The 15,086-nt window shown below is 42.7% G+C and overlaps 1 protein-coding gene across 1 annotated transcript in view; it reads right to left on the bottom strand.

Annotated features, from left to right (window-relative positions):
* plch1 (phospholipase C, eta 1) overlaps positions 1-15,086 on the bottom strand; it is a 73,669-nt gene that overhangs the window by 36,786 nt on the left and 21,797 nt on the right. The window contains exons 3-8 of the mRNA XM_063204565.1: positions 12,509-12,752; positions 8,473-8,602; positions 7,925-8,095; positions 6,291-6,384; positions 4,870-5,073; positions 3,405-3,525 (exon numbers count right to left, since the gene is read on the bottom strand). Of these exons, the coding sequence (XP_063060635.1) occupies positions 3,405-3,525; positions 4,870-5,073; positions 6,291-6,384; positions 7,925-8,095; positions 8,473-8,602; positions 12,509-12,752 (964 nt within the window). The remainder of the gene's footprint in view (positions 1-3,404; positions 3,526-4,869; positions 5,074-6,290; positions 6,385-7,924; positions 8,096-8,472; positions 8,603-12,508; positions 12,753-15,086) is intronic.

The following is a 15,086-nucleotide window of genomic DNA, read 5'->3' on the forward strand; positions in this document are numbered from 1 at the left end:
TCGGGAAGCATGCAATCATTAGAAAACCAAGGGAGGCAGGTCGACCATGGCGTTTGGGAAATGTTAATTGTTATAATGCTCTTGGCCAGACCAAGTCTCGAAGAGATCTGAAAGTCAATGATAATAAGGCTAATGATTATGTCCCCCATTGTAAGTCGCTTTGTATTTCAGTATTACTGCTTCCCTCACTGATATCCATTCTCACTTTTTTCCATGTACCAACATGAACAACCTTGCTCCTTAAATTTGGGTTAATGTCATAACTAATTCCAACATAACACAATGTCATATGGCAAAGTATTATGTAATGATTATATGCACGTAAGCGAGATTTTGCAGGATATTCAAGGGAAGACAATGTTATTTCCACTTCAAAGGGGAAATATGTCATAGATGAGCACAGCCTTGTCAAACTTATGAGAGCCCTGGAACAGCACATCCATAGCACCAAGGAAACAGCCTCACTCAAAGACACACAATAAAATGGGTAAAACTTTATTTTACTGTTTCTTTTCAGTGATGTATCTGTAAGTATAATAAATATAATATTATGTTCTTTCTCTTTACATACATACCCATTCCTAACCCAACCCTTTCGTACAGTGCAAGTACATTACATCATATGTTATATGTGTGACCAAGGTCATCATAATGGTAGTTCTGCACCAGGGGCTGGAACCCATGACCTCATAGCAACCCTCCAGCATGGGAGTACGACCTACACTGACCTAAAGGACTTCTCCGGGTTGAGAGCACAGCTGCATGAGCTTCTCTCGCCAGACCCTTTCTATATTTCCACTCAGCTTTGTGACCTCACACGAGGGTCTGGCTGACCTTTGGATTCACCCTGCTTCCAAACCAAAATGCAATAGAACTAGTCGGGATGGCAGGATTTTCAGAGATGTGATGTAGTCAAAATTAAAATGTAGTGGAGATGGAAAAGAATAAGTTAAATGTAACATTTGTTTCAGCAACAATGGCAGCCCGCTCATAAGCATAATCATTGCATAATACTTTGCCATATCACATTTTGTATCAGATGAATTAGTGATGACATCATTTCAAATTCATCAATAACAAAATTCAAACAACAATTCTCCACACCGTAAGTACGGTACACACTGTTAAATGACCTTACAATCGATGGTACCAAAAGGTGGTCACGTTCATGCTACTTGTGCTTGGTCATGAGATCTATCCAATATATTATTCATTACAGATATTCAGCATGAACTGCAGCTGGGAAATGTCTCGGAAAGATGGAATAGCATGTGGCAAGGGTCATTTTTAATTTGTATTATTATTTCTGACATTCAGTATGCTATATATGTGTTCCATAAATGTCTTTACGGCATTAATAAGGGCCCTTACCAACAATGTTGAGAAAACTTTTTTCCTATTCCTAACAAGAGAGAAACTTAAGTTTCACTCAGATATTAGTCTGTGGCAACTCTATATATTTCTTCCTCCCTCCCGCCCACGTCCTCTTGCATAGATGGTCTCTGGGCATGCCACATCACTTGCAGCTCAGAAATGAAATGGCATATTTTAGTCCAGGGCTGGACTGGGAGATAAGTAGGGCCTGGGCAATTTTGGCTTAAAGGGGCCCCTCAGAACTGACTCACCGGTGGGCCCCGCACCCTCGTGGGCTCCGCACCCTCGTGGGCCCCTTTTTCCAGAAATATTTCACTTTTTTACATTTTTAAAAAATATTTCTGAAAATAGTGGCCCACGAGGGTGCGGGGCCCACCGGGAAATGTCCGATAGGCCCGATGGTCAGTCCAGCCCTGTTTTAGTCCCTCGCAGGAAAACTGAAATGAAATGGCATCTAGACGTCGACACAGACTAAATGTCAGGCGAGCCTATCCAATAGAGAGGCTTGGCCCTCGGGGCCTCCTGCACTACACTGCACATGGCGACTGAAGGACACCTTAACCCTGGCCCTAATGGCTAATGCACACACACACATTCACGCACGCACAGTCACACACACACGCACGCACGCACTCACTCACTCACTCACTCACTCACTCACTCACTCACTCACTCACTCACTCACTCACTCACTCACTCACTCACACACTCACACACTCACACACACTCACACACACACACACACACACACACACACACACACACACACACACACACACACACACACACACACACACACACACACACACACACACACACACATCATCATCACACATCACATCACATCATCACACACACATCATCATAATCATCATCATCATCATAACCATCATCATCATCATATCTTTATGAGGCCCATTCAAATAACCCTGAACAATAGCTAAAGAATGCTACGTTGTGCCCATACCAAAACAATCCCTAACCTTAACCTGTCACTGAGGAAATGTTTTTACAGTTTTTCTATTACCAGTAACAACACAACTACCAAAAAAACAATGGTTCTCCATGTTGCTACCTTAGTGGGGACATCTGGCACCCCACAATGGTTGTTACAAACAAGTACACTCATGCACACACACATGTATGCACACACGTACACACACCCATCCACCCACCCACCCCCCTAAACACACACACACACACGCACGCACGCACGCACGCACGCACGCACACACACACACACACACACACACACACACACACAGGAATCGAGGAAATTGATAGGTGTTATTTGTGCTGGTATTCCCTCAATCGTGTTCTGCTGTTTCATAAAATCATAAAATTTGATTCCAAAAACGAACTTTGAAATATCTGGACAGAGGAAATGCTGGCTGGCATCTGTATCAAATTTAAAGAACAATATAATTTTCCTTCCGCATGCTATAAGTTCACATAAATAAATTATACTGGCAGGCATGAAAAATGTAAACGAATATGACTCGTTAGTGGTGCAAAATGGCACGTGGGAGAGATGTTCAGGGCTGGACTGGGGGAGAAATAGAGCCCGGGCACTTTTGGTCAAAAGGGGCCCCTCATAATTAGCAGTGCAGAACTGACTCACCGGTGGGCCCCCGCACCCTTGTGGGCCACTATTTTTAGAAATGCAAAAAAAAACTGTATATATATTTTCTTAGACATTTTTGAAAACAGGGGCCCACGAGGGTGCAGCAGGGCCCACCATGAAATGCCCGCTATACCAGATGACCAATACAGCCCTGTAGACGTTTCAGAAAATCATGCACAGCAGACCCTGCATGACAGGAAGCTTCCAGTCTAAGAATCCCTTCAAAGAGTTTTGCTAGTGTACAGGATTCCGTGATGACTCACAAGGTCGTGTTTACGTCTCCTTCCTAGATGCATTCATTTCAAAAGGCTAATCCGGCACTGTTAAGACCGCCTCTGCTGAGCTGAGCTACGCAGTGCAGTGGGCAACAGTCCACGGATAAAGAAAAGGACACGAGTTCACTCACTCATTGTTGGTGAAGGCGTATTTGTTGATGGTCTCTATCACGGACTTGAAGGTGATTTTGGAGGTGAGTGTGTAGCCGTGCTGGACCATGGGCTCTCCGTCGGGGCCGTCCCAACAGTCCACTGTTCAAGAGGGGAAAGAGGAGAGGGGATGATCAGGAAACAGGGATATAGAGGCTAGAGTGGTGAGTACAGATACGAGGATTCAGTACACTGGGGCAAAATACACCATTATGACACCCTCACGCTTCTTAAATAGGCAGATTTTTTCCCCATTTTGGCACTAGTCTAGTTGGGTTGCACAGTATGTAGGACTGGTGTGGGGAACCCGGAGCCGTCTCGAGGTTTTATTTGGCCCCCGATGTAATTTTAATGTTAGGCAGCTGCACATGTAAGTGTTCACATATTTTGTAAAGGAATCTCAAAAATTAAATTTGCAATACAATTAAGTTATATTCAGGGGACCTCGAGAAGGTGGGGTCTATCTTAAAGGTGGCTGCCTTCAATATAGGCCTAAAGTGCAGGGGGAAATCCTGGTTTGTGTTCATATCACGGCCCTCTGAGGACTTTTACGGCCTTTTGAGGAATTTGAAGTGGCCCCACGAATGAAAAAGGTTCCCCACCCCTGATGTAGGAAATAAAGCAACACTTTAATGTACCATATCATGGTATGTGAATCCTAAAAAGCATGGCTTCGCTGAAATAAACAGTGCATTCTTACATTATATTGTGCATTATGGATATGTGTCTGCAATACGGCATTACCACAGTGAGTATTACCTGGCTCCGCAGAGGGGGTTGGGACAGGTATATTACAATGACCCAGTTCTTATGACTTTATATACAGGTAGTATCAAATCTATTGTTAAGGAAGCCATGTACTAATGATATCTACATAGAAGATTCCCACCCAGTTGTACTGTGGAGGAGAATGGACAATGGAGCATAACCTAAAACAGACACAGGGTTTCCTCCAGCACTTTATTGCTACAGACACCTTCCACCTTGACTAGGTTCCCTGAAAAGATTGACATTTTGTGTTGTGGATATAATAAGTAAGTTGCTAAATGTAAGTTGACTAACCAAACTCATTTTTTACTGTTTGATTTACTTGATTAATGTATTATTACTCATATTATTACTATTATTTACTTTAATTTATTATACTTCATGATATACTTCATGAATTTAGACTTTATTTGACTATTCTTTTTGGTTACTTCTATAGGCCTACTTCAAACTACGCAGTGTTGTTGCTCCACCCACAATTTCGTTGACTTCATTGACAATGACAATTAACTCCTTGAATCTTGAATCAAAATGTGCATTTTATGGCTTTTCATATCATATTTTCAATGGAAATGCACAGAATAGATTTTCCAATGATCATCATAGTCACGTGTTTGGGATTCCAGCTTGCCCCTAGCACACCTTGACTAATGACCGGACACATTATAGTGCTCCTACCCTCCACACAGCGGCATCCGGCCTGCAGCACCCAGGCGTACATGTCCGTCTTGGAGTGGGAGAGCAGCTGGTCTCCGGTCAGGTAGGTGTTGTGGGAGGAGGAGATGAAGTAGTTGCAGAGCGGCTGCTCCATGTCCTGGTTCACCTCCAGGTGGACGGGGTTGAACACGTCGCACGTCGGACTACGCATGAAACTGGTGAACCCTGCGTAAGGTCAGAATCAGAGAAAAAAAAAGATTTGGGGGGGATAAAATAAAAGACAGTGAATAAGCATAAAGTTTGGTAATGAAGGGTATTACCCCATCCAAATTCCATCATCTTATAAAAACCATACACTGGGTCATAAAAATGTACATGGTTCATAATGGTCCCAATCATAAAGTTAAGCACTATCAAAGGCATTACGGCACCACTCAGGACTGTAGATCTGATTCAAAGGGCAGCTTTTGGCTCAGGGCTACTGAGGCTATTTTGAGAGTTGAGTGCAGCAGAATGGCCCGAGACGAACTGGCTTAGTAGCAGGGTATACGGTATTTCAGTGGTATTATTACAATATGCATAGGCACGCAGAATAGATAAACCATGACATACATTTAATTTGCATTAGTTTTTTTTTTATTACATTATGGCTATGGTCTATCAGAATAAGCTGTGATGGGTTAAATGAAAATGTATAATGGAGTGTGACTTGATGCTGTTTTCGGAAATTGAGACAAAAAAAGTCACCAAAAAATAAGCTCTTTACTTAAAGCCCATTCTATAGTGTATTATGAGCGTTTTTATATGGACTTATTATAATGCGCATCATAATTAGTCACAATGCATATGGCTACATACTGTACATTCATTGTGCTTCATGATGTACCTCAACAGTTATAACCATCCACCTAGCTTATAATGCCTTAGGCCTATAATAAATAATAATTATAAAAAAAAACACCTGTGTGTGTATGTATAACGCATAATAATCTAGATGTATAGTTACAGTATAACTGTTGATATAAGGTACATCATGAAGCATTACAGGTATGAGTGTAGCCATAATGCATTGTGACTGATTATGATGAGCATTATTTCGGTAACACTTTATTTTAGGGATACATCTATTAGCACTAATACATACAATGTTCCTGTATAAGTAACTTGTAAGGCATGTACAAAGCAAAATCAAACATTTGTTAGGCATGTATTCGCAAATGTCTTGTTCATGCACAATAAGGGATTTATTACCAATTTAACCTTAGTAAGGACCTAGTAAGCCTTAGCATTTGCTTAGTACATGTCTTACAAGTGCTAATAGATGTATCCCTAAAATAAAGTGTTACCATCATTTCTATAATGCACTATAGAATGGGCTTCAAGTAAAGCGTTACCAAAAATAATTATACAGGAAGCACAATAGGGAAGAAAGGACGTCTCACCGTCAATGCCAATGACGCCTTTCTGCTTACTCTCCTCAGAGGTTTCAAACTTATCAATGATGTCCAGGCAGTAGTCCGCTGTCACGTTTGGCATCTGCAGAAGAGGGTTGAGTGGCATGGTAGGCATTATTAATTCAACTCCTGTCAAAACTCTCTCTCAGAGGTCATCATCTCTCAGCCTGGTGAAGAGCACTTTCCACTGGTCTTCCTCTAAACCTCACCCTCCATCCACTTTACCCCCCACATGTCTCCTCTCTGTGCCCTCTCCTCTTATCTCTGTATAGGGCACAGAGCACAACACATCACTGGCGGCTGAAGGACTGCATTGTCCTGTTGAGACCCTATTGCTGGACAGCAGTGATTTTCATCTACTATTTCTTTTTCATCTTTAAAGACTGAGTCAGTCCACATTGTGAGTGAAGTCAGCTGAGAGACCTCAGCTGGAGAGAGAGAGAGAGAGAGAGAGAGAGAGAGAGCACTCAAAGAAAGAGCATTCATGCATAAGGCCCAGTGATAAGGCTTGAAAAGATAGGACCACAAAAGAGGAACTTGGCAGAAGACATTGAAAAGAAAGGCTGTTCCACAATTGGGGCACCGGGCAAAAATTTGGTTGGTAGAATGGCAAATATTAAGCTGAGATATTTTGTTACAATATTTAGTTTTCAAGCATGAAGAAGAATTAAGCCACAAAATGAAAATAACTGAGAATCTTATTTCAGTGATAGATATTAGAGTGCAGGAAGGGATCACAGAGTTTACATGTGGATAGGTACAATTTTGGACTTTTCAAGAATTTGGAGTGCTTCCTGAAAACAAAACCCAATAAATGGAGCATTTCATATTCTACGTAGCTACAAGGCATATTTAACATGTATTGAAATTCTTAATGAGACATTACATTGCATTAATATATTAGTGCAAATTATTTCTCCATTATTTTCTATTACCTCAGCCAAGGAGGTTAGGCCTTTGTTTTCAGCAGGGTTTGTTTATTGGCTTGTTGGCCGGTTGATGTGCAAAACACCTCGCCAACACCTCAATGTATCATTACGAAATTTGGCCATTATGTTGGTATGGCTAATGGCTCAATCTAATTATTTACAGGACGCTGTGCACATGAAGAAATAGGATAAAAAGCCACTTGAAAACTAAAGTTTGCACAGATTACTGCATTGTAGACATTCACTGTGTGATGTTTGTATGTGTCCAAAAAACTGCAATAAACAACTAGAACCACAAACACAGACAAACCACACATACATAACATGGGTATGGTTTGTCTGTGTCTGTGGTTCTAGTTATTTATTGCAGTTTTTTATTCAGTGTTTTAGTGGGCCTGTTGTCTTATACTGTTTTATGTAGTTTTTAAGCACCGGGAGCATCTGCACTTCACAAATTTTGTTGTACCTGTCAGACATTCATTCATTCACTCATTTTTGGGCCCTGTCGTGGCCCAACAGTGGAGCACTAGGTTACTACGCCGGCGACCCGGGTTCGACTCCAGTCCGGGTCATTTGCAGATCCTTCCCCCGTCTCTCTCTCACCACTCATTTCCTGTCTCTCCTCCACTGTCCTGTCAAAAAATGTATAAAAAGCCCTAAATATATACAGTATATATATATAAAAATGTGTACCTTTTGCTCGGCACGCAGGAAGTTCCCCAGCTCCTCGGCGGTGAGGTGGTCCTTCTTGTCGCTGTAGCACATGAGAAGCAGGAAGAGGTCTCGCCGCAGCGACATCATCTTGTAAAACACACTGAACTCCTCGAACGTCAGGGTGCCCTGTTGCTCATCTGTGTCTGCTTCCTGCAGATTGGAGGGGAAAGACTTAGCGTCATGATGAACGTCGATTTTGCAATACATTACATTTACCAGATGCTTTTATCCAAAGCGACTTACCGGTACAACAGGTGACATAGAAAGGAGAATATTTGATTGACATATAATCACACAACCCGTGGGTTCAGGAAATAGCCTATAGTTGTGAAGTTTACAATATTTTCCTTGTGTGAAATGTATAGGTTTTGATAAAATGTCAGTAAGGACTCTTCAAACCCCATCACAAGATTGAGGAAACGTTCGTAGAGTCTTGAAATTGGCCAGTGATTGTCTTAACGCCCCCCTAACGATTAGCACTATTTCAAAATTAGCACAAAAGATACTTTCTTTTACTTTACACTCACCTGAAACATCTGTTTGACTTTCCTCCGAGGCAGATTCACATTCATTTTGTGGAGCAGTTGGTAGATCTCATCGATGTTCAGAAGACCATCGCCATTCTTGTCCGCTTCTTCAAATGTCTGCTTCATCCACGTTAATATTAGTTAAGGACAAGACCAGATAATCTAAATACCAATATAGGCACTATTTACATTAGGCCTAACGATAGGGCACTGGGTTACCCATCTCTCTCTGTCCAACCCCCCCCCCAAACACACACACACACAAGAAAAAAATGCTGTCAGAATGAAAATGTGCTGTGTGTTAAACTGTAATGTCTAATGCAGGAGAGACTCACTCACTGAAGGCCCACTCATACCCTATGTGTGAGATGGATACGGATACTAATAAATGAGCCTCACAGGCCCTATCCAGTGATTTGTAAAGGAATCTTAGAAAATACATTTGCAATACAATTAAGTTATATTCAGGGGACATAAAGAAGGTGGGGACTGTTTTAAAGGTGGCTGCCTTCAATATTGGCCTAAAGTGCAGGGGGAAATCCTGGTTTGTGTTCATAGTACGGCCCTCGGAGGACTTTTACGGCCCTCGGATGAATTTGAAGTGGCCCCTCGAATGAAAAAGGTTCCCCACCCCTGTATTAATGGATAGAGCGCATGGACAGAAACACAAACACATAACTGGCACAGGATACGAATGGGCCTTCACAGATTTTCAATAAGAGTGGCACAAGATGGAATCTGGTGTTCCGTGTGGATTGTAGGCTGCCCTAGAACTTATAATCATGGCCACTGACCGCTTTTGCCATGCCCGGGACAAAGTCATCTGAAAGGCCCCCCCACCCAATGCATATAATGTAATGAGGACCCAATTCTGCCCCCCCTTTCTCCCTGGGCCCGGGACAACTGACCCCTTTGTCCCCTCTGTCGACGTCCCTGAATGCAATGCAATGCAATTGACTTCATCACCATGGCTGAACTGAAGAGGCCAATCTGCATGATGATGACTCCTCTCTTTCTCAAGCACGGTGAGTCAATCCATTATTGAAATCAAGACTGAGTTTTCCCAACAAGACAATTTAGCCCGTAGTTGTAATTTGATAGGGCAAAGCAAGCGACAAACGAACGGCGTGATGATCAACCAAAAAGATACACCTGCACTGCAAAAGCGATTTTGCTCAGGGCCATGGATGATAATGAGAAGGGTATCAACCTGCGCTCCACTTCAACAAGAACACAACAAGAACTTCTAAGATAATATCAGGGAAAAAAATCACCTCCGCGGCGCTTAGGGCTATTTGATGACATCTGAGACGTCTACAAACAACAGTGTGTTTCTTTTTTCATGGGCGGATCAAATTGAGCTGATTATTTCAGCTGCGTTTGTGGTGGGTGGGTGGTGACAGTTGTGGGGGTGGCAGGCAGCAGCAGTGCTGAGTCGAGAGGGCTGAGGGGCTTTAGTGGTGACAAGATGGCGGGTGAGTTTGAAAGTCATCCAAACAAGGGGCCTCAGGCGGGCACACAATGAGCAATGGCTTGCAGTGGCACTGCCTTTTTCACACAACACAAGCGACACTGTTTTTGTTTATGAGCTGTGTCTAGCCATAAATATGACAAGCATTTTGCATTCATGCCAAGTTTACACTGCCATACTAACAGCAAACCACTCACACGAGATTGGAGGTGGGAGTGAGTAATGTGCAGGGCCAAAACTTTTGCAAGTACTGTAAGCTCCCTCTTAAAGTGTTTATGAAACGAAAAAAAAGTAAAGGAATCTGACCATTTCCAGGACAGATTCTGAAAGTTCTAAGCCTTGTGAATAAAATGGGATATTGTCTGGGTGATATTTTGTCCTAAAAGTCATGTTAAAACGTTCCCAAAAAGTGTTTTTTTGGTGACATGCAAATTTTATGCAAATGATATGCGTGACATAGAAGGGGTGAGTTCACCTCATTCCACCTTGTTCAGATCAATGGCGGCTAGTACCAAAACAAAGCACAGTGTCAAGCAGTGTGTTGCTGGAGGGCCGAGCGGTGCCAGCTGCAAAAATGGCTACTTGACAGAAGGAATATCTTTGCACAAGTTCCCTTCTGTGAAGAATGATGGAACTGTGGCTGACAAGGAGAAGGCTAAATCAAGCTAGGGCTCTGTGGATCCAATGCATGGTTTTGAAGCAAGCTCGTGGTCACTGTTGTGCTCTGCACATTTCCACCCCTTGTGCTTCACCACAAATGTGGAGGTCGCGGGCATGGTTGGACTGAAGAGAATGCTATTGCCTCAAGCAGTTCCAACAATTGACATCGCCGGCGTGCAGACTGAAACTGCCCCTGTAACTGCTCGGGCACGAAGACAGGTGAGTGCACTGCTTTGCTTTAGGCTACTTGTTTTACCTTGTCCATCTGCTTTGTATGTTGTTTTCAGGAAAGGGTAATGCACATTACATGCCAAACCGATGCGAATGCTCTCGGAATATGCACTTTTTATTAATTGCCATTCAACTGGTCAATAAATTGGTTTTGGGAGGATATCCGCACATCAGCGTGGTGCTCTCAGTCGAGGACAGCCAACTCACAGATTGGGCTACAGTAGTAGTACTGCTTAGCGAATAAACAGAGATGCACATAGCGTAGGCCTACTTTGAAGCGTTGATTGTTTGTTTTTAGTATTGTGGTGCACGTGTGGCTGACGTTTGGACACACCTCGTCCTCAGAGTCCGGCTGAGGGACACGCGACGCCTGTGACTTTGAGCACAAAAAATAATAATAATGATAAACGCTAAAAATATGCTGAGGACTCAGGCTATATAGGGCGTTTTTCCAACAGCCTAATACCTCCGTTTTTTCTCTAGTTGATGATATTTTTGCATGTAGCCTACATGCATTTCAATCACACTATATCGCGCAATTGAATCAAAATGCCCCCCATTTGTCAACAAATACACACGCCATGTCATCTGTGGGTCATGGCAAAGCGCCCTTAGCAACCGTAACCATAAACAAAACGAACTGTCAGGCTATGTCAACAATCGTCACTTCGCCTGTCAGACATGTCACTTTCTGCAGATGTATCAGTGCCTCTGAAATAGATTTGTGCTGCTGTTTTTTTTTTTCCTCATGAGGTTGGATGTGTGGTTTTTCGACACGCTGATGTTTGTATCAGAATTTTGGTTCCTTTATAAGATGTGGGTCCATCAAATGTGTGTTGTTTTCTCAGATCGCCATACTAGCAAACCAGGGACTCCCCTCTATGATGTCACAGCCCAGCTCATTAGTCACACCAAATTTCACAGAATTCACACTTTGAGTTGCCATTTTCACAAGTTCCTCCAGGATGATTGGGTTCAAAGTCTCATCGACGCTATCAGAAAAAACAAGGCTTTAATGGGAATGACCGTTTGTTTTCGTTTCATAAACACTTTAAACTTTTAGCCTTAAGTGAAATCCGATGCGAAATGCGTGGGAGTATGTGTGAAATAGTAGGTCTTGTTTAAAGCATTTAATCACTGCTGTAAGACCACATCGTCAAAATGGGTTCAAGTTGTTTTTTTCAATACAGCCGTTCTCAGCCCAAGGCAGTGGATCCAGCTTGCGTAAACCCTCTAAAAATGTATCCTCTATTTGGGACACTACCCCCAGAGCAATTTAGTCTGAGTTCCCTACTTTGGTTTGTTTACAATTTTAGAGCGTTACGCAACATTTTTCAAAATGTCTGATTTTACTTAGACATGGAGTCACAGGGCTAAGCCATCTCATTTATATTTGTGTAACAGATGTTAATAGAAAGACACTGTCATAATATAATAACAGAGTAATAAGATACTGTGTGTCAAAGAAAATGAGCCATTCCCAGCCATTAAATCATTTGTGAATTTCACACACCACAGACTGTAGCTGTCATTACACGCACACTACACGCACACACGCACACACACACCACGCGCGCACATACGCACACACACACACACACACAGGCTTCCGTTCAATATCCATTTACAATCGCCCACTGTTTCACATCTACCTGTCAACAGGGAAAAGGATATTGGTCATGGGTGCGCTGCCTCTTGGCCAGGGAGTCCTCGTCGCTAATGCCTGCCATCAGGTACCTGAGGCCGGTCACCCAGGTGCGAGCCTCCTCGGTGTTGGAGGTGACCAGGTCCACAGATTCCATATGGTTGCCATGGTAAATGGTGAAGCAGCAGGCGGGATCGAAGCTCCCATCGCCGTGGCGGTGGAAGATGTCCGACTGAAGCCCTTCCGTGACCTTGTAGAGCGAGTCGATGGTGACTGGCGGACGAAGGGGGGAAAGGAGGACGAAGGAAGAGGGAGAGGGGAAAAATAATCATTATATAGAGTTTGGAGGAAAAACCTTGGAGAGGGGAACATAAATAATGTCTGAGAGGTTGGATGAAGCTAATGTCCCCCATCTTTCAACCACATCCCCCATTATCCAAGACTCGAAGCTAGACTATTTGTATTGATAATGACTGCAGAACTTGAAATGTCCCCTGGTTTACCAGGAGAATATATCCTCTGTTTTCACCTCAGAGACCTCAGACTGGTAAGATGAGGCAAGTTGCAGCAATTTTGTGCAAGGAAATGGGCATTATACAGCCCATGGATCTGGGGGAAACCCAACATAATAAGGTCACTTTTCATATAAAGTGTGCAGTCATATCATCGCAGGGACAGGTCCTATTTCATGGGCATCAAGAAAAGGCATTTTGTGATGGGAAATCCTGGGCTGCAGCAGACAGTGTTGCCAGATTGAGCGGTTTCCCGTCCAATTGGGCTGCTTAGGATGGCCGCCTACGGGTAAAAATGGCATTTAGCAGAATAAATCGCAGACTTTTTGGCCATGGAAATCAATAGAATTGGGTGGGATTTAGTGCTTCCAGGTGGGTTTTGAGCATATTTTCGGCAGGATATCATCAGCCTCATCTGGCAACCCTGGCAGCAGATTACTGTTTTGCATGCTTCACCGTCCCTCCTCCCCATTCTTGCCACAGGCTTGGCAGTGACCCTCGTTTCTCTCCTCTCAATGTTCTCTCATTTCCTCTGCCTTTTGTCTGAGGGCACACAGCACCCCTGGGAATGAGGGCGTTAGTGGCTGATAGCAAGCTGACAACACATGACCTTAGCTTTGCCAATGTCTGATTCTGCACTCTGTATTTATTCTAGCCTGGCTAGACAGACTATATCATCATAAAACATTGAAATCTGGCACCATTGAAACCAATGGATGGTGATAGGCATAGGCAGACAAGGCGGTTGCCTAGGGCTCCAAATATGGGGGTGCCACACTAATGCCTGGAAATCCCAGAGAATTAGAATATTAGTTCTGTAATAAAACATTAAACTTTACATTGACACTGATTATTCACACAGTATATACTGTAGGTGCTAACTTGTAGATCACGTTCAGATGTACAATGTTATTGTTATAGATGGCAATTTCTAAATGCACTAAAAGGAAAGGGGGTGCTTGGCAATGGCACCGAACTGACTAGAATCGGCCCTGTGTGGAACCAACGTTTGGCGCCGACAACAGTTGAAACCGTTCAGCTGGTCATATCAGGCCGGCTCAGCTGTGTGATTATTGATTACTGTGCTAAACTCTGCCGCAACACTTGGTATACAAAAAAAAACCCATCTGTGCATCTACACTAGGTCAACAACTAAGCGATTAATCGACTTAATTGGAATCGATTAATCAAAAAATGAATTGCAATTAATCACCAACTCGACTGGCGAGAGACCCAGGTGAAATGGGCATGACAAAGTGCACAAGAAGAGGGGTGTGAAAAGTGGGAACAGAATTAAAGAATATGAATAGAAATCAATTTAAATTTAGCATTTTATCTAATTTTTATTGATTAATACATTCATTGTTAGTTGATTGACCTTATCGATTGACTATGATTAATTGATAAACAGCATTTTCCCCCAGAGCTCAATGTTCCTTAAAATCCCTGATTAAACCCTGAAATAAAATTAAAAATAAGATAATATTCTATTTCTATCTATTAATTGCAATTAATTGTTCTAATTGATTAACATTTCAGTCAACTAAAATCGATTAAGCAATTAATCATTGGTATCCCTACAAGGCTAGCACTCTTATTTGTTTATTTATTTAGATATTTGTTGTCTGATGCATAATATATCATATTACTCATATTATATTATCCTATGGATCTGCTTGCATTAGGATCATGGACAGCAATGCTGCTCTCACTAAACAGCCTCTCGTCTCCTACCAGTTCAACCAGCTGTCAATACAGACAATGAAGCGCCTATTTGTGATTTTTCAGGGGGTTTTGCAATTATGCAAATGGCGCCGGCCTAAGAGGCTTACACGTGACGTGAGTGAGTGTCCCAATCACAACAGCAATGTGAGACAATACCAAAAAGAGGACAATGGCTTCTGACCAGTCAGTCCACTATGGAACTCTAATCCTCCCATCTGGGCCTGGCTATGTGAGGAGAAGCGCTGGCAGAAGGTTCTAGAGCAGTGGTTCTCTAACTTTTTTTAACAAACGCCTCCTTGACCTCATCATAAGCCTCCCGACGCCCCTTTGACATCATTATAAGCCTGACAACGCCCTCCTTAGTATTAAA

This window comes from Engraulis encrasicolus, chromosome 8, assembly GCF_034702125.1.
Source record: "Engraulis encrasicolus isolate BLACKSEA-1 chromosome 8, IST_EnEncr_1.0, whole genome shotgun sequence".
NCBI lineage: Eukaryota > Metazoa > Chordata > Actinopteri > Clupeiformes > Engraulidae > Engraulis > Engraulis encrasicolus.